The following is a 24,845-nucleotide window of genomic DNA, read 5'->3' as shown; positions in this document are numbered from 1 at the left end:
AACTATGTACTGGGGGCATTTTGGGGAGAAGAAGAGGAAGAAAAAAAAAAAGAAGAAATCTAAACTCCCCAAGAGTGCTTTGTGTTTCTAAAAGGGGCGAAATAAAAATCCCCACATCATTTTATGCTTATGCTAAAATTTCTGGTGAAAGTTTCCCAATTAAGTAAAAGTAGAATTTTTAGAAAATACCATATTAATTTATATTTTAGCCCATTATAAAGTTAATTCAAAATTAGTAAAGATTTTTGAATAAAACTGAAAGTAAAGCAAATGTGATCAGAAAGCTGATTGTATAAGTTAGGCTACTATTCGCAGAAAGTAACAGAAAATTCAACTGTAAGTGACTTTAAAAATGAGGAACAGTCATTGTTTCACATAATGAGCACTTCAGAGGCAGAGCAGTTCTAGGGTTAAATTCAGCGGCTCAGCAGTGTTGTCAGAGAGAGTGGTTCTTTGTATCTTTCCCTGTGCCATCCTCAGGATATTGGCTAGATCCTTGAGTTTGACTCCTCCCAGTGGGAAGTTTGACTCCTCCCACTGTGTACTCATCACCGTCAGTAATTGTAAATTTATAGTACGCGTGACTACTTGTTTAATGTTTCTCTCTTCCACTAGGTAATTATTGTTATTATAGAAGAAGTTTCTAGAAAACGTAAGCACTGAGTTCAGATTAACATTTATTAAATACTTATCGAAAGATGTACAGAAATGGGTAGAGATCTGTTAAGTGAACACCACTGGCAAAAATGCCTGCAGGTAAGAACTGCCAAAGGCAATTTGGTGGGATTATAGCTGAGGGACGTTCCAGGGGGCAATGAGCAGCGCCAGCTGGTACAAGTCCTTACATTGGAGATCGACAAGTATGACTTTATTATGAGTTTTCCTCAAATTACTATAAAGAACCACTAAGATTCACTGATGCTATTAAAGCAAAGGAAATGAGAAGAAAAATTGCTCTTGTCAAAACGAGTCATACCCTTAAATCGTATCATGGTCTATTTATCTGCTTTTTCTATACTCCTCTTTAAGCCTTTTTTTTTTTCTACTTTCAGGCCTCATGTCTTTACTTAGTTGTTGCTTTGTGAAGCAAAATTTGTAACTTAGATTTAATGAAAACGACAGAGAGTAAAGCATAATTAAATACTAGCCTGGGATATCAAGGGGGTTATAAATTCCACAATGTGTAAGATCTCTCCCTGATAATCTTTTTGATTATAATAGAAAGCTGATTCATAGATAAGGTGTGGTACCATTTGAGAAAAGGATAAAAGCTTAGTTAATCTCTTACTGTGCCTTCCAGCCTTATCATATCCATTGTATCATATGGAGAAATTGTTTAGAGATTCATTTACTTTAAGTTTTATAGTTTTTAATAAACAGATAGTTTTTATCCATACTACTTTAAGGTTAATTTTTGACATGTTATCCTTCATCTTCCTCTAAGCACACATAAAATCCTTAAATCTTTTGCATAGTTTATTTATATATAGACACACATACCACATTTGTTCTTTGACATTTTTTAATGAATGAATGAATGAATGAATGATTCAAATTGCTAAAAGAAATAATCTTTTTTTTCAATAGCTGACAATAAACTAACTCAGCAGTAATGTAGTTGATATTTTTTGAAAGAAATGTACCAGAACATTTACATCCAAGTGAACGCCTTCTCCCTCCCCACCCTTAAAATATCTACTTTAGGAAGTAATTTAGTCTAATAATAATGCCACTTCTGAGGGCATTTTTTTTAGTTCCTCTTTGGTTTTGCCATCAGAATCTGTGGCACTTTCTTTTAAATATCCTAAGTGTTGATTGATGGCAAAATTTAATCTTAAGTAGTTAATTTGAATTTTCCATAAAATAAAATATCTGGATTTAAATTTGTTGTAAAAAATGGATAATCAAAACTAGGTCATTCTATAGCTAGTGTTGTAGGCAGGAATTTAATGTGGCCCCAAGATTCCCACTGCCTGGTCTATATGCCTGGTGCAATTCCCTCCTCTGGAGTGTGGGGGGATTGTGAATATGACAGTGTGAATAATGCAGATGATGAGGTTGCGTTATATGGCAAAGGAAATTTTTGCAGGTGTAGTTAAGGCACATAATCAGCTGTTTTTGAGTTAATCAAATGAGAGATTACCCTGGGTGGATATGACCTAATCAGATCAATTCTTAAGTGAGAGTTTAGAGGTCAGAGACAGAAAGTCAGAGAGGTGATTTCCTGCTGGCCTCAAAGAAGATGATAGTCATTGTGAGTTCTGCCTCGATAAGGAACTAAATTCTGGCAAAACCTGTATGAGCTTGGAAGAAGATCCAGAGCATCAGATGAGACTGCAGCCCCAGCTGAGCTTTGCCCAGACTTCTAACCCATGGAAACTGCGATAATGAGTAGGTGTTGTTTTAAGCCACTAAATTTGTGGTAATTTGTCTACAGTAATAGAAAACTAATATGGGTAAATAAAAACGTGATAGACAGATATTTTTTAAGAAGGTGTATTTCTAATGTAATGTGATTGATGGTCTTGTGTCAACCTAATACAGTGGATTTTAGTTTTCAGGCTGAAAAAATGCTTTTATACCAGTGGCAAAAGAGTAAATAATACAATGATGAATTAGAATATTTAACAGAAATTGAGGTCTAGCATTTTAGATGGTGGGAAATAATCACTGAGATAGAGTGATTTCAGCTGTGAAATCTACCATGGCAGATGTCTGTGCACAGAAAGAAGTACATTCCTATATATGAGGGTAGCATAGAAATCTTACTGAAGAAGGACTATTTGAAGTCTGTATATATATGACTTATTTACAGATAGAATGAAAGATTTACAGTAGAGACATATCATAGACTTCCAGGAGAAAATAATAAGACCGACGTAGAAATGTTAAAAAGAAAATCTGTTGTAAAATTAGCCCAGGGCCAAGCCGGTGGCTCAGTGGTTAAGTTGGCATGCTCCACATTGGTGACCCGGGGTTCGCAGGTTTGGATCCCAGGTATGGACCTATGCACCTCTGGTCAAGCCACGCTGTGGCAGGCGTCCCACATGTAAAGTAGGGGAAGATGGGCACAGATGTTAGCTCAGAGCCAGTCTTCCTCAGCAAAAACAAGAGGATTGGTGGCAAATGTTGGCTCAAGGCTAATCTTCCTAAAAAAAACAACAACCCAGAATGTGGTAGAAAGCCTCACTCCTAAAACAGTTGGTTCAGGAATCCACGTGGAATTCCTACAGCCTTCATGGAGACTACAGATGAGCAAGTAAATAGAAGTGACCATAGCACTAAACTAAACTCAGTATCAGTCGGGAAGGACAAGTCCAACAAAACTACCATACAACACATTGAATTTTGTAAAAGACAACTATAACAAAATCTAGATTTAAAAGAAAATATGGTGTAAGATTTATATAATTAGTAATTCATAAGAAGCACAGGATGCAAAGCTGCACGCTCATTCAAGGCAGAGTTTTAGAGCTGCGTTCCCTGCATAAAACCAGGAGCCCTGAAAGACAAGTGCCCTCATCCTTGAAAAATGGAATAAAAAAGTACTGGTTACCAGCCGAAGGAAGCAGAATGAGTGGATTTGATGTATTCTAAGTTTCTTGCATTGTCTGGAAAATAAGAAATTAGTATTTATATTAAAGTCTAATAAGAAAAAGATTCATATTATAATATCTAGTGTTTCCCTAAAAATAAGGTTAAACAATATATGGCATACAACCTAATAGAAGGGAAAATGAAATAATAAAAATTGTTGTTTAATTCAAGAGAAAACAAGAAAAGAATGAAAGGGAACCTAGAAAAGATAGGAAGGACAGAAAACAGGTTGTAAGATTAAAGGCTAAATTCTCCATTAAAAGACAAAGACTGTCTTGGTGAAGGAGATAACTCTGGGAATATGTGTTAAATATAAACAAGCTAAATTCTCAGAAGGCAAAAAATGTTTTTAGGAGGAAGAGAGCTATGCAAAGATACATATAAATCTGGAGAGGAGGGAAGTTCATTTAATAAATCTGAATGTCGTGGGATTTCTAAGAGATTTTGCAGAAGTGGAATAAAGTATCTTTCAAAGAAAAAAAGTTGAGAGAAACAAGAGAAAGAAAGAAAAATAAGGAGACTACATTTATGGTGACAAATACAGTCTGGAATTAGAGCTACGTTAGCTAAAGAGGACTACTGGTTGACTGCCGCTAATACAACTACTTCTTTGCCTGCCCCCCATTGCCCTCCTGTTCTAGATTTCAGTTTCCCTTGTTGTAGCTGTTTTCCTGAACTCTTGAATAGGAACTTCAATTTTCTAACTAAAGGAAAGTAAGGAAGTTTGAGGGTTAATAGGAATAATATTATAGGATGATGGTTAAGTACAGAAATTGTGGAGCCAGACTACCTGGATTTGAATCCTGTCTCTGACACCAGCCTGCTCTGTGACCTTTGGCAAGTTACTTAAGCCCTAAGTTTACTCATCGGTAAAAGTGGGAAAATAATAGAGGGCTATTGGGAAGATTAAATGCAAATATAAGTAAAGGGCTTAGAACAGTGACTGTCACAATAAGTGCTATGTAGGCATTAGCTATTAATATCGTTACTATTATCAATATGGAGGTTATGATATATCATTTATTCCTTGTCTGGCCTGTGGACTGGGTTAGAATTCCTGTAATTGAGCAGGTAAGGGCTAAAAGCTGTGGAGCTGGTCAAGGAAGACTCCTTGGAACTTTGCCTACAACCTGAGCTGCTTCAGGGTCCAGATGACTTAGTACAGAATAGGGCTCTCCCCACCTCTGCACTGTTCTGGCGGCCTAAGTGCTGGAATCTGGGAACACTACGAGGCAGCACCTTCATATGGACCTCTTTGTTCTTGTGATTGGCAGTGGAAGCAGTGAGGTGGTGACACAAAATAGCTGTGACTCTCACCAACAGATTTTTATAGGGACTTCAGAGGCACTTTTAGGAATTCATAATTCACCACTTTGGGGACTTTCAGAAAATAAATGGGGAAGATTTTGAGGGGGAATAAAGTCCTGTATTATTATGATGGGATTATCGCGCTGGCAGTTATTTGCTCACCCTGATGGTTGGCATCAAGGAGGACAACCCTACCATGCAAACCGCATCCCTTTGGGCCAACGTTGACAACACACCATTGGGCCAGATGGTCCAGAGATTGGGCTTACAGTCTCAATATGACATTCTTGTGTTTCTCCATGATTAGAAGTGAATGACTAATATTAAAATAATCAGAAGAATCAGAACAGCCTTTGAGTAGTTGTTAAATTTAAATGCATTTGGTAGTATTTCAATTATGCACTGTATTTTAGTGAGTACTTTTCAATGAGTCAATATAAGTGTCTCTGCTTGTCACAGTCTGCTAGCTAGGTCATACAAGCCACCTGCCAGTTGTGTTTTCCTCTTCAGGGAGGCATTTGAGAGCCTGTCTTACTCTAACTGCTCTGTACCTTATTATCCTGCTGTCCTACCCATAGTTTTTTGGACAACTGGTGAGTACTTCCCTATTTATTGGCTTGCCAGAGGCTTATGAGCTTGCCTAGCTTTCGAGTTCTACCCAACAGGGGTGCCCTATACTGGGTAGTGATGGAATTAAACTTTGGGGGGAATTGAGAGTATGTTGTACAGACAGAGTCTACAGAAGGTAGTGTGGTATAGAAATGGGTAGACACACAGGGAAGTTAGCAGAAACCATGAGGGAGAGAGAGGGAGGACAGAGGTGGGTTGGGCAATAATGATGTAGGAAGAAGAAGCAGGTAGACACAGGAGAGATGAGGTTGCCGAGTCAAAAAACGTGGCAGTCTACTAGAGTCATTGTTAAGTCAGTAGTATATCCTGGAGGGCAGTGAATGGACTTCTAAATCTCTTTCTGCCCTGCTGGAGTGGTTTTATTTCCTTTCACAACTTTCCGGGTAATAAGCTTCATCACCTGAAACCCAAATGCCTGTCTGTTCCTCGAAAGCTGAATGATCGTAACACCCACATTCCCAGCATTAATTTAACAAGCCAAGTGTGTAGGTTTAATTCCCATGTGGGACAAGGTAGTTTTGCAAGCTCTGTGATCATCCTCTCATACACCCAACAACTAGCAAACACATCAATTGTTATAAGAGAGAAGAATGCAATAGTGTGTAAGAACTAGTGTAAACCTGTCATCAGTGTTGATAAAATAAATCAAAGCTGAAGACTACTAATGGTGGGCCAATAGTGACTTTTTAACATGAAAACTACCCATTCTCCCCTTATAGACATAAGTGACTACAGAAAAGCAGATAATAAATAAATATATGGTAGAACCATATAGTTTAATTTAATTCTTTTTACCATTTACCAGGTAAATTTTGTATAATTTGTTGTCCTAACTCTACCATAATCATATGGAGTTGGGAGAGGTGAGGATGGAGAGTTCCCCAAAAGAATGTTAGTGCTGTTACCAGAAGACAAGAGGAAGGTATGCCAGCAGACAAAAACAATAGATAACCCCTATATGACTAGGTGGAGGAAGGCAAAATATACTTGATAAAATATTACATTCCAGTAAAATCTGTAAAGACTACAACAACCTGAAAAATGGTTGTAAAACAGTGTTAAGTAAAAAAGGCAAAGTATTGAGTTAAAGGTATGATATGGCCAAAACTTTGGAATATAGAAAAATAATAACCTTTTGCTTCGTGGTGGTGGGATAATGAATTATTACATAAAATCATTAGTATATTTGTAGAAATATTTGACAGTAAACAAAGTGCATTCATTAAAAAGACACTCCATTCTGCACTTAAGTAGAGAATTCCTTTTCTTTTTTTACATGAGAATTCGCTTTCCACGAAACTGTGTGTGGGCCCTGGAGAGTGTCTATGTGACCTGCAGGTCTTCCCTCCTGGCCACGTGCTGCTCTTCCCCAGCTTGAAGAGCCTGGTGACCATTTGGGCTCCTTTGCTGTTGCTATGAAAACGCTGCTGCTGTGACGTGACCCCTGCCACATGCCACCACTCACCACTGCTGTCAAAATCTGAGCAGCTTGTTGAAGACCATTTATTGAAGAGACTTTCCTTTCTCCATTGTGTGTTCTTGGCTCCTCTGTAAAATATGAGCTGTCCGTAGATGTGTGGTTTTATTTCTGGGCTCTCAATTCTGTTCCATCGATCTGCATGTCTGTTTTTCTGCCAGTGCCATGCTGTTTTGATTACTGGAGTTTTGTAGTATAATAAATGGTGGGCAAACTGGACAGCCACATGCAAAAGAATGAAAGTAGACTATTATTTTACACCATACACAAAAATTAACTCAAAATAAAGACTTGAATGTAAGACCTGAAACCATAAAACTCTTAGAAGAATATATAGGCAGTACACTCTTTGACATTGGTCTTAGCAGAATCTTTTCAAATACCATGTCTACTCAGGCAACGGAAACAAAAGAAATATAAGTGGAACTACATCAGACTAAAAAGATTCTACACGGCAAAGGAAACCATCAACAAATTAAAAAGACAACCCACAAACTGGGAGAAAATATTTGCAAATCATATATCTGACTAGGGGCTAATTTCCAAAATATATAAAGAACTCATACAACTCAACAACAACAACAACAAAAAAACAACCTGATCAAAAAAAACAGGCAGAGGATATGAACAGACATTTTTCCAAAAAAGATATACAGATGCCCAACAGGCACATGAGAAGATGTTCAACATCGCTAATTATTAGGGAAATTCAAATCAAAACTACAATGAAATATCACCTCACACCCCTGAGGATGGCTATAATTAACAAGAGAAGAGATAATAAGTGTTGGAGAGGATATGGAGAAAAGGAACCCTCATACACTGCTGGTGGGAATGCAAACTGGTACAGCCAGTGTGGAAAACAGTATGGAGAGTTCTCAAAAAATTAAAAATAGAAATACCATATAATGCAGCTATCCCACTACTAGGTACTTATTCAAAGAACATGAAATCAACAATTCAAAGAGATTTGTGCACCCCTATGTTCATTGCAGCATTATTCAAGTAGCCAAGATGTCGAAGCAACCTAAGTGCCCATCGATGGATGAATGGATAAAGAAGATGTGGTGTGGAATATGACTCAGCCATAAAAAAGATAAAATTGTAACTTTTGTGATAACATGGATGTACCTTGAGGGTATAATGCTAAGTGAAATAAGTCAGAGAGACAAATACCATATGATTTCACTCATATGTGGAAGATAAACAAACATATAGATAAGGAGAAGAGATCAGTGGTTACCGAGGGGAAGCGGGTGGAGGGTAGGTGAAAGGGGTAAAGGGGCACGTGTGTGTGGTGATGGGTACAAACTAGATTATTGGTAGTAACCACGATGCAGTCTATACAGAAACTGAAATACAATAGTGTACACCTGAAATTTATACACTGTCATAAGCCAATATGACCTCAATTAAAAAAATAATCTGAGAAGTTCAGGTGGTCTGAAGGGAGTTCCTACCTCTGCCGGAGCTAAAGCCCAATGATAGATGCTGTTTGCCACAGTTTTGAAGCTGGGTGGATCCTCAGAGGGTAGGGGAGGCCACTCCTCTCCTGGGTGCTGTGCGCAGGCCAGGGCAGACTTGGGTAGAAACATGTGATGACAACAACAACAAAAACAAAATACGCCTGCTTGGATCTCAGTGTTTTAGCACCAGTGACTGTGTCAACTCTCGGTTACACATCCATTCTCCCTGTGACTACCTTTCATTCTTTCAGAGGAAGTAATCAACCATTTTGCACATTTGTGAACATGTAGAGGGCAGGCCAGAAGAAATAATTGCGACTACAATGACATTTGTGGATGAGAAAAATTTGGAGGAGGGCCTGTCTGTGCTGAGCTTTCCTCACTAAGCCTACTTTATTTTTCAGTTGGGTGGGTGAGGAGGTTATATCATGGATGGATAAGAGCTATTGAGGACTGGGAAACTGGAAAGAGGCCGATTTGGAAGCTGACTGTCCTCTAAGCCTGATCGTCACACAGCTCAATATTCTCAAATATGATGAGCCTTTCGTTTTATTATACCAGCAAACTCTGTACGCAGTCTGTCTTCCTAACATGGTCTTTACAGATCGTCCGTCCCCTGTTCAAACATCATAGTTCATCTTATGGAATTAAAACAAAAGACAGACGACCCCTAAAAGAGAACGCCAAAATGGACACTTTGTGGCTAACTGGGACCTGGAGTCTAGCAGCTGTGCCAGGTCTGAGGTGCAGTCAGTACTCTGTTCTCAGAAAACATGCAGCTTGTACCTGAAACTGAGTGTTCCTTCCTGAGGGACGGCCAGAAGGCTGATAGAGCTGATTTTAGAACACCGGTGTCTACAAGGGAACCAAAGAATCTGAGGGCTCTCCAAACAACGCCTGTGGTCTACAGGGTTTTTGCCTCTGTAAGGTCTGCCCTCCCCGGAGCATACTTTTGATTTGTTCCAAAGGCTGTGCTGCGTCTCCCTGGTTTGTGATATAAAGCATTCCTAACTAAATCCTTGTGTTCCAGATATTTTTGTTGACAATCGCAATACTACTCCTGTAGCTTTAGTTCCAGGTAGGGTGACCAACTGTCCCAGTTTGCCTGAGACTGAGGGGGTTCTCGGAATGTGTGGCTCAGCGCCAAAGCCAGGACAGTCCTGAGCAAACTGTGTGGTTACTCACCCTCGCCCCCGGTCTGCTGTGAAGCCTTCACCAGCTTTATTCCAGCCCACACTGAGCTCCGCTCCAAGGAATTCTTTTTGCATTTAAAGTTAATACTTTAATCTCTTTAACTTTTCTGTTTCCTAATACTTAGCAGAATGCTAGTGTTTGATAAATGAATCTAAAAACTTAAAAATTTTACTTACATTGTTTCAAGCATTACACAAGCTTTCTTCTTTCAGTAAGTAAAGCAATTAAGCTTCATGGTTGTTAGCGTGGGTTTTATTTTAGGACAGGCTTGGGTTACATTTCCCACCCTGTCAATTTACCGATTATGTGAGCTTGGGCAAGCTAATTAGCCTCTCTGAGCCACAATTTCTTAAATCTGTAAAATGGGGATAAACCTAGTACCCACTTCCCAGGGATGTTGTAAGGATTAAATAAAATAATGGCTGAGTGTGTAGTATTTTGTCTAGCACATAGCACACAACTCATTATTATGTGGCAGTTATTGATAAGTGATTGCAAAACAGTTCACTGTATTCTTTCATGCATCGCTTCTTTCAGGGGGTGTATGTCATCCCAGGCAAAAGCAGTTATGAAAAGTACTGAAGATTATTTGCAGCCTCAGTTTGGCCCCAACAGACGTGTGCATCCAGCGGCAGTATCAGAAGGGTCAGGCTGCCAAGATTGCTCCACACATCAAACAGCGTCAGGGCACAGCCATGATGAAGTGACGGACCCACATAGCTGCAAATCAAACAGTAGAGACAATTCTTGTTTCATGTCAGCATCTAAGAGAAACAGACCTGCCAGTGCTCCGGCGGGTCAACTGAGGTAATCAGAGCTCCTCTCTGTTCTTTCCAACCAGCGGTTGAAGCCCATTCCTTTGAGCAGAATTTACAAAGATTCAATTCAACTGTAACACATCTCTGGGGTTTTATTTCTGTTTTTGGTTTATTTGTTTTCTTTGAAAGCACCTGAGTAGAATGTTGTTAATTACATGGAAAACATGAGCTACACTTCAACTGGGATAATCTGAAACTCTGAGAAAAATGAAGCAGAGACGGCTAGACCCTGAAATACCTTTGCGTACTGGATATGTGTTTAAAAACAGAAATATGTACTTTTGATATTTAACCAATATTTCTAAACAAAATCAAATTGAAATGAACTTATTATAAAACCATTTTATGTATATGTTTTCATATCAAGATTGTTATCTAAACCGTTGACCTGAGAGTTTGTGCATAGAAGAAAATGTTGGTAAAAACAAAAGAAACTGATATCCCATTATTTTCATATGTTTGACTAGGTGGATATATTGTGATTTTAGTTCACCTAAAATTTTTACTTTAACGTGTTTGCTTTGCTCCTGTGGCCTTGAGATGAGGAGGGTCGGTCAGAGCTCCCAGGTAAGAAATTATCACATTAGTCATTTACCATGTACCTTTGCAGAGAAAATCATAAGGCACGAAACTGGTTTTGACTGAAGACAAATCTGAGAAGTCTTCTCGTGCTGCCCCCAAACAATTTTAAATGAAAGGAATTATCATTAACTTTAAATAAAAAATTGAGTTATAATCTAGTTGAATTTCAAATCTTTTTTAAAAATCAAAGAACTTTGATAAACATGAAAATTTCAGGGAAAATCTTAGCCATTTACTCTTTCATGGTGTTAAGACCATATTGCTATTTTTTGCTTTCTATCAGAACATAGCATTTATATATATATGTATATATAATTTAAAAAATTGTGTTGTGATGTTTTATAAGTGAAATGATGAAAATGATTTATTCTGAGATATGTGTTTTACATGAACAGTTTTGGCAAACTTATCCCGTATTAATTTTTTAAAAATATTTAAGTAGATATGGACAATCTTATCCTATAAAAAGCGGTTTTTGAGGAATACTTAGGAACAATCGTTAGGGCTTATATCTGTAAAATATATCCAGGATAATATTTATTTAAATGTTTTTGCTAACTAACATGAACCAATTTTTGTGTGTGTTTTTCTTCAGAGTTGCAGAGTTCTCTTTAAAATTTCAGCCGGCCCAGAATTGCCATAGATTATGTCAAAGACACAAACCTCCACCCAGAGTGATTAGAGTAACAGCTTACAGAAATGGATCTAGAGCAGTCTGTGCCAAAGTTACTGCACCAACCATCACCTTGGTAACTGGTGTTCAAGTTTTCAGTGCTTATTCTCTTTATAATATAAAAAATGAGAAAGATGACATTTATTGTGTTAACATGTTCTTTTTAGTAGTCTGAATCTGTAAATTGCTTATATATACATAAATCTCACAGGCATTTCATTCCTTTCCTATCAATATATAAGTCGTATATTTGATCAAACAGATACAATGGCTTTTATCTTGTAGAGTTATTAAATTGACAGAACATTTAAGGACTAAAATCAGACAATCATTAGATTTTCTCAGTGCGGTGATTTACCTTTTATTTACCTGTTTTCAGCTGCTAGAAAATAACTCTATTGGTGGAGTTACTTGAGTTGCTTAGGTTGGCAAGTGACAGTGGTTTTCTATTTTGATCGTTAGCACCTTTTGTTTCGTGGAAATGTGTTACTTTCTTTGTTGTAAATCCCTTCTCTTCCCTCTTGGTTTTTCCAGTTGCTGGAGATGTGCACGGAGAAGCTGCATCTGAACATGGCCGCAAGACGAGTGTTCTTGGCAGACGGCTCTGAAGCCCTCAGACCTGAAGACATTCCCCATGAAGCCGATGTGTATGTTTCAACGGGAGAGCCGTTTTTAGATCCATTCAAAAAAATTAAAGGTAAAAAAGAAAAAAAATACCCTCCCCCCACACACAGTAAATTGCTTAAGGGGTGCAACTGAAAAATAATTTTCATCCTGTCTTTTTTGCATGGTTTAACAAAACTAATGTTTACACATTTACAGCTCAGTAAGAGGATAATGTGCTTAATGAAAGAAAAATCCACTGACAGCTACGTTTATTGCCCTTCATTAGCATTGGTGCTTAATTTAATATAGATCTGAATAGACATTAGGGAGCCTGCAGGAGGTTAAATGGTGAAAATATAATAAATTAAATCAGAGATTATTGAATTTACTGTTTAGTTTCTGTGACACTCAACAGACATAACTTATTAGGCTTGTTCTCTCAGAAAATAGTTCAAAGTTTCAAGTATCATTTATTCATTTACACTTTAGGGTTTTTTCAGATGGCATTGACATAAGTATGAAAATGTGGCCAGTAATGAACATATTTTTTTAACTTGAAATGTATGTATATATTTTCATATATACAGCATACTAATTATGTATACGAAATATAAATATATATATGTTAGATATTTTTGCAGGTAAAGTCTTTTTTTAAAAGTCTATTGCTTCTAACATTTCAGAAATGTGGAGATTTTTTAAAATAAAAAAACAAACATTTTCTTTCTTTAGTGGGAAAGAATACATTTTAAGAGAAAATGAACGTACCACTATCTAAGAATATTATGCCAAGCCTGTGACACCCGAAGTCTGTTAGCAAGTGCTGTATGTGGTGACCACATCTAAGTGACAGAAGAACTCTGCCATCCAGGCTCAGTGTGCCTAGCTGCTGGGCTCCCTGGGGCTTTTGTACCTTATTAGGAGTATTTTCTTTTGCAGCTGCTATGAAGCTGGTGAACCACAGGCGAGTCTAGGTAGTAGTTCATACGTACAGGAAAAGTAATTCTGGAGTTCATTACAGATGAGGTGATGAAAACTCTTCCTCTGTCAACGTTATTATATAAAATGGTACTAGGATTTCTCTCTCTTTGATAATACTTGATCATCAGGAAAGAAATGTTTTCTTGAATTCCATACAAAGTTTAGGTAATTTTGTCCTTGTAAAGAAACTTGTTGCTACCATACTCAGTAAAAAATTACCTATACAATGGTGTAGACCCAAAGAGGTTTCAAATCTTGCTTTAAAATATTTTATATTCCTTGCATGATCTGTTTTGTATTCATTGAATTATCAGTTTATATAAAAGCATGAACCTTTGTGGGTAAATATTTCTGTGACTTTTTATATTCAGATATATATGTAATAAGTCGTTCCTTAAGATCCTTGATTATTTTTATTAATAAGAAATACTTGCCTTTCATATGATAATGGTATTGTAGAGGAGCTATATAAAAATTATTTATAGCTAAAAGCTCCCTAGAAAATCTCCTGGACATGTATGCCCAAAATAACAGTGTTACACACATGACTAAGCTTGGTGGATGATTTTTAAATGTACAAACTAATTTCCTCCTACTTTTTGTTTTCTCTTTTATCCTTTTTGAAGCCAAGCCCGGAACAAAAACTTCTCTGCTTTGTCTGCATATCTTTGGCTGTATTTCACTGTGACATGCACTGCTGTTCTTTTAGCGCCAAAATGTTGGCACACACTCCTGAAAATTTCACACCATCTCTTGCTGGATCAGCAAGCTTAACCCACCAAAATCTGGTGTTGTGCAATGGTTTTTGACTGATAATCAATCTTTATGCTGCTCGACAGTTGTTGCTGGGACACGGAATAGAGCAGGTGGCAGATGTGCCTTGTCTTTTGAGAAAAGAAATTGTAGGTGAGCTTGGACACAGACTAGCATATCACATGTCCATTAAAAAGGCTTAGGATAAGTGAAATGGAGAAAAAGCCTCTTGTCTAAGTTAAGCTCACAGATGAGCCTGTAAGCCTGAAGACTGTTTGGCTTCTTTCAGAACGTTAGAATATAAATGTAAATAAATAGTCTCTGTATGTGTATACATATGGTAATCTTTAACTTGATTTAGACAATTTGAGAGGAGTATCGGGAGATTTCATATATATCTATGTATCACCCACATATTCACATATAATTTTTGAAATCAGGTTAAAATTACCTTTTTTGCATGTGTTTTATAGTTAACCAATACTTTGCCAACTTCTTGTCGTGAGTGTACCATAAAAATAAAACATGTATGAGAACCTCTGCAGATGGTAGATAAATTTAGAGTAAGAAGGCATTCTCAGAAGGTGGAAAATTGAACATTCTAAAGGTAAGAAGGTAAATTGGGTGTTACTGTTGTATCTTTCTAAATGAGCATGAATATTTTATATATAACCAACCAACAGGCGTTAGAGTCAGGAACTGGTCATTATTTCCATACACTGATTTTCATTCATTCAGCAAACATTCGTTGAGAGCCTACTCTGTGCCAGGTACTGGGCCAGACCAGAGACACGTGAGAAAAGGGGCTCAGTCTGATTTCTTTTTTATTGTTATTCTTTCATCTCTGATTTCAAACCCAGTTCAGTTCAGTTCAATCCAAATTTAAACCAACAAATATTTATTAAGTATCTCTTATGTGTGTAGTCTTGACAGAGGGACAGAAGTGCTGGTCTTTGAGGAGCTTAAACTGGGTCAATAAATTATACATCAGTCCTTCAAACTGAGAACAGTTTTCAACAGTGTAAACCCAGTGGGTCCCCAAAGGAACGTTTGCTTTATTTCTGGCACAGGAAGGCCAAATAAGTCTATGTGTATTTTGGAAAATATATTTCCATACTTCATTGTTTTCTTATTCTTTGGAAAAGCAGTGTAGATAGTGAAAATTGCCTTAGAGCTATTTCCAGATTTAGTAAGGTGGTAGAAGACCTGCAGGACATCGCTGATTCTTAATGACTTTACTACCCCTTTTGAGCGTCACTGTTGACAACCAGTGGCACTGGATTTAGTAGAAAGCCAGAGAGCTATTCATCACATATCTCAAAACACAAAGCTTTCATATAGAGGTCATGCCAAGGTCAAGAGTGACATGAAGCATTCCCTGTTGAAATGCAATGTTAGAATAATTCTTACATTGTGAAGTTGAATGCTTAAGCAGAAAGATCAATTGTATATGGGGAAAACAGAAATATTTTTTATAAAGACTGTTGATGAAGGTCAGATGTGATTCCATAAATAGAAATTTTTGGATTTCAAAAAAGTGAATATGGTGCATATACCCTCATGGTGCGTGTATCATCACTGTGTAACAAGCCCAGCAAGGTCTGGGGTAGCAGCCCATAATCAAATACATTAATTATTTTTCAACAAAACAATGGATTAGTTATACTAAATAATGTCCTGCTATCAAATGAGTTATGAAAAAATTAACCTTACTACGTCTTATAATTCTGGCATTTGAAGATTCTGAAATTTATTAATGATTCTGCTAGAATTGTGAAGATGTAGTTAATGAATTATTTGAAAAGGCATTTTTAAAAAGTTTTCAGATTCATGGGCACGCAATTTAGGTTTTATTCACAGTTTCCTGAATCTTCTGCTTAATAGTGGCAGAGTAAAAATTCTTACATCACATTCATGAGGTTTGTAAGAGCTCAGCTCCTTTATAACTGCTGGAAGCTGTAGGCAATGCAGACCTAGCACAAGAAATGGTTCACGCCCTGCAGCTGCTTAAATGTCTTAACGATGAGGGAAGAAACTGTTTGGACCTGACTCATTAGGTTCAAGATCCATTCCATACGGAGTTCTGATTGCCTTAAAATTTTTTATTTCCCTTCTTTCCCATATATCCTATTCTATTGTTTGGCTTTCAGAGTTGTCATTTACAATGATGCATTTCAGTCCAGAGTTTTGTTAACCAGAAGTGAAACCAAGTATTATGAATAAGATTTTACATCTTTTATATGCTGTATTGTGAAGATGTAGTCACAGAAAAAAATCCATGAAGAGTTCTTGATACTACACCTAAGATCTAAATTTAAACCTGAAGATTTTCTGCTAACTGCCATGTGATCTACAAAATGAAGTAATTTGCTGTGACAGCTTGTGATTGACAAGAATATGTGTGAGCATGTTTAAAATAGGCCATCTTTTCATGTAGAAGTAAATGTCAGTGAAATGGTGGATTCTCATCATTTTAATTATTGATGATTTGGAAATATTTCAATTCCACGACACACAAGGCACATTCTAAATAGCAGCATAACACTTTTCTTCATATCTGCATCAATAATGAAATGTTCTGTCATATTTTGTTTTTCAAAAAATGCATTAGTTTAATGAACTTGGATTCATGCATTATATTCTTTTCCATTCTTTGTCTCCTGAATTAGTTGATTTTTAAATGGTTGTGTTAAAAACACCAGTTGGAAGAAGTGACCCCCTACCCCCATCATATAACACTTTACTATGCTTGCTGCGGGATCTCAAGACAATGCTACAGAGCTGTCTACACCAGTGGGTGCTTTGGTTCTGCTGAATCTAATCCTGGGCCTCAGGATGCTCACCTCTAGGGTGACCATTGCTTAATTCTGGCAGCTATAGCAGGAGTTAGGATGGGCTCTTCCAATCTCCCTGTTGTCATGCGGTTTGAATGGTATGCGTATTAGGCAAGAATATTTGTAAGTCCGTCTTCTCTCTCACTTAGGTGCTTATACTCAAAAGTAAGAGAATGACATATGTAGAGAAAAAAACTCACTTTCTTCTGAGCACATGATTCTTTTATCTATTTCTACAAGTGAGGGTAAAACTATAGGTGTATATTTTATGTATTTCCTTATTCCAAAAGTTTTAAGCCTGTAAATAAGCTTGCAGAGTATCCTTGCTGTGTAAATAGTTATGGATCTGAAGACAATTACACGAGATGGACCCCCCAGAAAATGTCCTTAGCCAACAGGAAAATCTAAAGCATGCATATGGCATCATCTCCTTGTACTGTCAATACCAGATCATTGAGAAACATCTAAATGCTTGACATATTCATGAATTGTTCAATTATGTATGTACACAGAGGCTACACTTGTTTGCTAAAGATGCCTGCAAGCCTGTAACTGTCCTGATAATTTGAATGCTTTCTACATGTCATTCTCTCAGCTCCGTGTTTTCAGTGTATTATATCACTCCTTACAACCCCTGAGTCAGTGCCACAGGTCCGTGATCTCTTATATGTAGTTCCAAAATCCAAAATTGCAGACAGTTACAATTTTTTCATAACTCATTTGGTAGCAGAACCTTATGTAGTATAACTCATCCATTGTTTTGTTGAAAAATAATTAATGTGTTTGATTATGGGCTGCTACCCTAGACCTTGCTGGTCATGTTACATGATGTATGATACACGCACCATGAGGGTATATGCACCATATTCACTATTTCGAAATCCAAAAATTTCTATTTATGGGGTCACATCTGACTGTAAGTGTTTGGATAAGGTGTTTCTGTCACAGCTGCAAATAAATGTGATAAATTTTAATCTCACTGGGATATGAACTCAGAAGGGTTGTAAATATTGTCTTTCTCACCTCGAGTTGTTTACTACATGGGTAAAGGTGGACAGAGAGAATCTCCCGGACCAGAGGTGAGAGAGTGTGTGAGAGGTAATGAAAAATTATGGCTCCCTGTCTGAGGAGGCAGAGGAATAGTGGAAGAGAGACCATCCATTCATTCACTCATTTCCTCAACTAAGATTTTTTGGGTCCCCACGATGTTCCATGTTGGCTCCAGGCCATAAGGAGATGGTGTGGACAGGACAGTGGTCTCCTGAAGCTTAGGTTCTAGCGAGATGGGAGGAGCGACAGACAATAAATGTCTAAAGAGCTAAATAAGGCGTTACTGACAGAGGAAGTGTTACACAGGAAATACGAAGGGTGGTATCATAAAAGCAGATGAAGTCTGGGAACAAGAGGAAGGAGTTTTGAAAGTGAAGCAGGCATTCTCAGAGACCTTTACGTCAAATCTTTTAGGCGGTTGTCTGCCTACCCTGCTTGTTCCCTGTACATTCTGCAGGTACTGGGTCAGAGGGGTTTGCCTTTCCAACCGTTTGTTTTCGCAGCTTTCAGACATATGTTGTAGAAAGTAGAAAGAAAAAGTAGACACATTCGTCTCTACTGTCATCACCGCAAGGGAAGCAAACTGTAGTGTGAACCTGGGCAAGTCACTCAACCTTTCTGAACCTCAGTTTCCTCATCCACAAATGGAGCCTAATAGTCTACCTCCTAGCGTTGCTATGAGGAGTAAATAAGATGACGCATGTGGAAGCCTGGCATGTATAAGAGGTGTCTGCAGCCTTGGATTTCCACCAGCTTTTCATACAGGCTGTCACAATACCAAAGTATTTGCTGGGTTGGAGAGCTTAAAATACATACAACCAAATTAAAATGCCTGCCAAGCACTTGTGTGTACTGCAAGATATGGGAAACTGAATGAGAGCCTTTGAACTCTCGCTATATTGTGCTTTTCGCCTTGAAATTTTTTTCTGAGGTGTAAGTCACAATCAAGTCCTTTTATAAAAGGAACCCCAAGTGGCCTTGCTCTGCTCTATTCCAAGAGTCATATTTAAAAATATGTTTATGACCCAAGGCTAGCCTTAACTTTAAGCTGCCGTAACTCATCTCAGGAAAGTTCATAGAAAAGTTGAGGGAAAGGGTGACATTTTGATTGGCACAATAGATGGAATGTTTGTGATTTTAATCAGATTTAAATTGAAGACATACTTCAAATGATATGTCAGACTAGTGTTACTGAGTTAAAATCTAATGACAACCACTGTCATTATTAGTTAAATATAGCCATCACGCCTATAGCAATAAATGATGACACTTAAGAACATGCAGAAACAAAGAATGCAAGTATTTAGAGAAAAGGGAGTGACCAGAAACTCAGGTGAACACAGGAATGTGGCCTGGATTTAATCTATTTACCAAACATAGAAGCAATTGTATTTTGAGCAGATGATATAATTGAATATAGCAGTATGTTTTCTTACTGTCAGAGCATTTATATTTTATAGACTTATCTTGCACCCATGAAATGATGTGCTCGTTCATATTTAATGTCATTATCTAACCTACTTGACAGTGCATCTGCGTGTTTTCAAGTTTATTGCTCAACTACGAGAGAATGAATTTTTACAAATAAGATTTTTAATAAGCTCGTGGGTTTGAAGTTCAAGTTTGCCACTTTTATTCTGGTGACAGAAGAAGGCAGTGTTGCCTTGGTACATGCAAAATGGAAAATCACAATGAGGGGAGCACCAGATTTACTTAATTTTATGGCAGGCACTGGCTTTTTTGAAATAGACTAAAGAAATGTAATGATGTTGTAGATGGAACTTCTAGCGCAGAAGCAGGCTGGAGAGTACTTGATCTTTTTCATGTTTGGTTATAAACAAAACTATGAAAATAAAACAGGATGTGGATTCTTCAACATCAAATGTAACCTGTGGTTGGGGCATTTCTCTGAGTGCTGCAGGAGGCTAAGTATATGAGTAGTCAAGAGCACTTGGCAGTCCCAGAGCATCTGGGGTGTGGCCTTTGGGGGAAGTGTTTTCCAAGATTAGTTAAGCTTTAGAACTTCACTACAATGCAGCCCCCGACTCTATCCTCCCCCAGTGGGCTCTAAACTTTCTAGAGAGAAGTGCCTGAGGAGAGGAGGACTGGGCCAGGGCTGGTCCTGACTGCTTTGGAACCCACTAGGTGTGGGTAGCAAATTTAAAGGAAGGATGAAGTGACAAGGAGAGATTAGGACTCCTCTTTGGAAGTTGGGTGTGTAGGGACAGAGACTTTGCTGAGAGTACTGTCAACAAGGTAGAGATTCAAGAACTCTCCAAAGGGGACTCCAAGGTTTCTACTGTTGAGATTCACGCACAGGTGGACATAGTATTTGGTCCTACTCTCTGGGAAAGCTCCCACTGCATTCTTAATGTCCATTTTTGTAATTTTCAGATTTGTAATTACTGGTGAAATGAATGTCTATTGTCCCCTCTAGACCAAGTTCACTTGGGGCAGAAACCATGGCTGCCTTGTTCACCATCATTTTCCGGCACAGGGCCTGGAGCTTATTAGATGCTCAGTACGTGTTGCTCAATGGTGGAGTGAAGGACTGAATGAAATAGATGCCTTGGTAAACCATCCATGTCCCAAGGAGGTGGCAGTGAGAGTGGAGGGAAAGACCTCAGCAGAGCAGCCTGCTTGGCTGCAAACACTGAGTGGACATTTAGGAGGAGTCTATGAAAAATCCCCTACCCCAAATTCATATGCAGATCTGTGAGTGTTCCCGTTTGGCAGGGGGCCAGAGTAAGCCAGCCCAAGAATAATTACAGTGCAGAGAGGCTGATGGTTATGCTAATATTTGTCTGAGACCAGACAATGGTCCGAAGTGGAGTGCTGGGATAAATGATTCTCCCAGGAACCTATCCGTGCTCTCAGGAATGCCCTTTCTTACCCATTCTCTCCCCTCAATATATATATATATATTTGGTGGGGGGGCTCTCTTCTTCATTTAACACTTCACTTTATATATCTCACAGTACCCTACATGCAGTAGGTGCTTACTAACTATTGTTGAAACTAAGGACATAAGAAAGAGGAGATGGTGTGACCTTTGGGAAGGTTTGGGGCCCCCGCTCACTATTGTTCACAGCTCCGGGGCTGTGGGGCTAGAATCACCCTTTTCCATTTCCCCCAAGGAGGGGGCTGTTTTCTAATTCTGACAAAGGAGCCAGATAGCCTCAGCCCTGGGATGTGGGGTTTTGAGATGAGAAAGTCAAGGGAAGACAGAGTGTAGACAGCAGCTGTGAGCTATGGCTAGTGTGTTTTCATAGAAGATCAAAGTGGATTTAGACAGCCCTAAGTTTCTTGTTTTAATACTCAGCCTGGCTCCCTGCCCCACATACCCTACATTCCCCTTCCCTTTTGATTACCCCTTATTCCGCCCACTCCCATCTCTGAGGTTAGTCCTCTTCCTCCTCAGGAAGAATGCTAAGCATCCTCAGGTTCTCTGTGCTGGCTTGGAAGAATCAGATTTTGCTTTTCTTCTCACCTCTCGGTGTATAATGCTCACCCTGGCTGTCAGCCCTCAACCACATTCTTCATAGGAAGACTTATGTCTCTAGAGCTATGACATACAGAAGAGTCACCTGGTGTTGCTGACTGTGAGGGATCCCTGGTTCTCCCATGGGTCTTGTGTGGGAGGCTCGAGCCCACTCTTTGAGACATGGTGTCCCTTTCCTTACTTGCCTCAGTGGCTCTGTTTCATGGGGAAATGGATTTCTACTTAATCTCAGGAAGGTTTTTCCAGTAGTCCCTCCTGTTGAAAAGACGAGATGGCCTGCTTTGGGAGGTGTGGGTCTTCGTGCTGTCCACAAGGCCCTGCTCTGGCTCTTTCCCACCCTCCTTGCTCTGTCTCCGGCTGCTCTATGTTCTGTCCCCTTCCAGTGGTCTGCCATGTTGTTGCATGACTCTGGGCCTTCACCTGCATCGTTTCCTCCACCTGGAGTATGCTCCCCCTCTTCTGTGCACTCCATGTATCCTGCAAGTCCTACCGCAGGTCCTTCCTCTGGGGAGGCTTTCTCGGCCACCACAAACTTGGCGGGTGTCCCTCCTCCACACTCCCCCAATGCCCTGTGCACACCTCTGACCTAGCACCCACCACGTTATGTATTGTTTTCCTTCCTCGTCTTCCCAAACAGACTGAGAACTCTTTGAGGTCCCTTCTTTGCAGCGTCTCTAGTCGGGAACATGTGGTAGGCACTCAAGCCATGCTTGTTGAATGAATACTTGAGTAAATGAAATGGGTGGTTAGAGTCAATAATTTTTTTTTTTTTAAAGATTTTATTTTTTCCTTTTTCTCCCCAAAGCCCCCCCGGTACATAGTTGTATATTCTTCGTTGTGGGTCCCTCTAGTTGTGGTATGTGGGACGCCGCCTCAGCGTGGTTTGATGAGCAGTGTCATGTCCGCGCCCAGGATTCGAACCAACGGAACACTGGGCCGCCTGCAGCGGAGCACGCGAACTTAACCACTCGGCCACGGGGCCAGCCCCTAGAGTCAATAATTTTTAAAGTTTCTTTCAACCTATGGTTTTACAGTTCTGAAGCCAATGGACAGTAGTGCTCTAAGCTTATGACTTTTTTGCTTCTTCCTACTCTGAGCTGTCCTCCATGATACATATTCTGGTTTCTGAGTAAATTCAAAGAGGTACATGGTTATGAAAAAGCTAAATAATCATGAATGTAAAAAAGGAATCTTTTCTAAAATACAGAGAAAATATAAGTTAATATGTACCTAATGAAATAATAGTCATGCTGTGCTCTGACACGTTTGTCAAATATTCTACCAATATTTATTGAGCATCTACTATGTGACACATGCTATTTCAGGTGCTGCCTATGCAGCAGGGAACAAATGCTTACGTTGAAAATGTGTGCTCAACTTTTATTGTTTTGTTAAATGTCCAAGAAGCACACTTGTTTATAATGTACCAGATACTGGAGACACATAGATGAAAACACATTCCATGCCTTTGAAATGCTCAGAGTCTAACAGAGACATACATACAAAAAAGAGAAGTTCAATAAAATGAGAGGCACAAAGGTGAAGCTGTGGAGCCTGAAGAGGGATAGATCAAAGAAAGCTTCCTGGAAGAGGTGGTACTGAATTGAGAAAGAAGGGAGACAATCTAGTAAAGAGGGAGGGAATGGCATGATCAGGGATTGGAGTCAGAAAAGAGCATGGTGTGTGCCAACAGCTTATTTACCCTCCCCTGCGCCTCTGTGGAGGGACGTCCTCTCAAACTCCCCTACTGCAGTGGTTCTCACCTGGGGGTAACTCTGACTCCTGGGGAACATCTGGCAATGTCTGGAGACATTTTTGGTTTTCCCACCTGGGAAGGTGCTACTGGTATCTAGCGGGTAGGGCCAGGGATGCTGCTAAACACTCCCCAACGCACAGGCTGGCCGCACAACTGAGACATGTCAGTACTTGCCGAGGTTGAGAAACCTTGCTCGACTGCGTCAGACTGTTCTGACTGACAGTAGACACAAAGGTTTGTAAACAGTCGCGGTAGTTTTCATAAGGACATTCTGACCAAAATATAGGCACTAAGGGCAGCTGCTCTTTAGATGGTGCTGAAGTGGGACTGTGGGAAAGTATTAAGGAGCTTGGGAAATCCAGTCATTTTAAATTAGGGGGCTTCTTTTGTTGCTTTCTCGGCACTTGTCATGGGTAAGATAGCAGCTCTGGGGGCATCCAGCTGGGTCTGACCTCTGACCCACTTAACGGATGTATGAGACAGATGTCGCTGCTTAATTTCTCCAGGTCTCGCTTTTCTCATCTGTAAAGTGGAGATGAGAATAGCACCCACTTCCTCAGGTTGTGAGGATAAACGAGTTAGTGTACATAAAGCCCTTAACACACTGCTGTCTGTGCGCTAAGTTCTTGAGGAAAATGACGAGGCGGTAATAACACCACCAGCATGTACTGTAGCATGTTTGCAGTAAGTGTCCTGTCTCTGGAAATCCCTGTCATCCACACAGCAGGTGAGGGAATTGCTCTGACTGTTCCCATTTTTCAGATAAGAAAATGAAGGCTAATGAGATTGGCTGGTTTTCCAAGGTTGCAGAGTCAGTAAGAGGCAAAGTGAAGATGCAGATCTGGGGAGTGTGGCTCTGGCGCCCATGCTCTTGACCTTCGGCTCTGGTGCCTCTCTAGTAATTAGGAATACCTTAGTCCCATTAGTGTCATTCGTTAGGCTCCCTGACAGGCTGGTTTAAAAATCTTGAGTGTAAATATTTCCAGTAGTCTTTCCATGTTTATCAATATTAACAAAATTCTGGAAAGTGAGGGTACCTTTAAAAAACTAATTTAAGTTGCAAATGATATTTTCAAATCTACCTTACATGGTTTTTCTAGATCCATTCAGAATTCTTTCAGAAAACCTATTTGGAACTTCAGAAATGTGATCTTTTTTTATTTTAGACTGCCTATTTTTTCAAGTAGGTAAAGTCTTTAGATGTTCTCAGGTCATGGAATTATGAATATGTCCTTAATTCATTCATCACTTATTGACCACATACTCCACGCACAGAGTGAGTGCTGTGTGTTCAGCCAAGTGAGCACACAATGATGGCGCAGGGGGGTAAGGTCAGCGGCAGACATCTTCACAAAGAGCACAAAGCAGGGTGTCCAAGCTGGAAAAGACCTTGGAGAGATGACCCTGACTGAGTCTTGAGGAGTCTGTAAGAAGCTACCTTAAGTGTGCTCCGAGCTCGTTCCAGTCGGCTCCACTCCTTACAGACCTTCGTTTGCTAAGAAGTTCTTGGCAGGTTTTTTTCTTTTCCTGAAGAAATTCTTTGTCGCTATCGTCATCCATGACCATCCAGGTGGTATGTCCATCATACTTAAGTTCACACTGGGGAGAGTTAAGGAAT

At 39.2% G+C, this 24,845-nt stretch overlaps 1 protein-coding gene across 3 annotated transcripts in view; it reads left to right on the top strand.

The window, feature by feature from the left end:
* DCDC1 (doublecortin domain containing 1) overlaps positions 1–24,845 on the top strand; it is a 428,668-nt gene that overhangs the window by 28,684 nt on the left and 375,139 nt on the right. For 2 of the 3 annotated variants that reach the window (XM_070491394.1, XM_070491396.1), the window contains exons 4-6: positions 10,210–10,479; positions 11,668–11,821; positions 12,280–12,442. In XM_070491394.1, the coding sequence (XP_070347495.1) occupies positions 10,217–10,479; positions 11,668–11,821; positions 12,280–12,442 (580 nt within the window). In that variant the 5' untranslated portion in view covers positions 10,210–10,216. Of the gene's footprint in view, positions 1–10,209; positions 11,058–11,667; positions 11,822–12,279; positions 12,443–24,845 lie in introns of those variants that run through there. The other variant, XM_070491395.1, reaches the window with a different exon arrangement.

Source organism: Equus asinus, chromosome 20 (assembly GCF_041296235.1).
Source record: "Equus asinus isolate D_3611 breed Donkey chromosome 20, EquAss-T2T_v2, whole genome shotgun sequence".
In the NCBI taxonomy this organism is placed as follows: domain Eukaryota; kingdom Metazoa; phylum Chordata; class Mammalia; order Perissodactyla; family Equidae; genus Equus; species Equus asinus.
The sequence above is the reverse complement of the archived record's forward strand: the minus strand, read 5'-3'. Positions and strand labels throughout refer to the sequence as shown.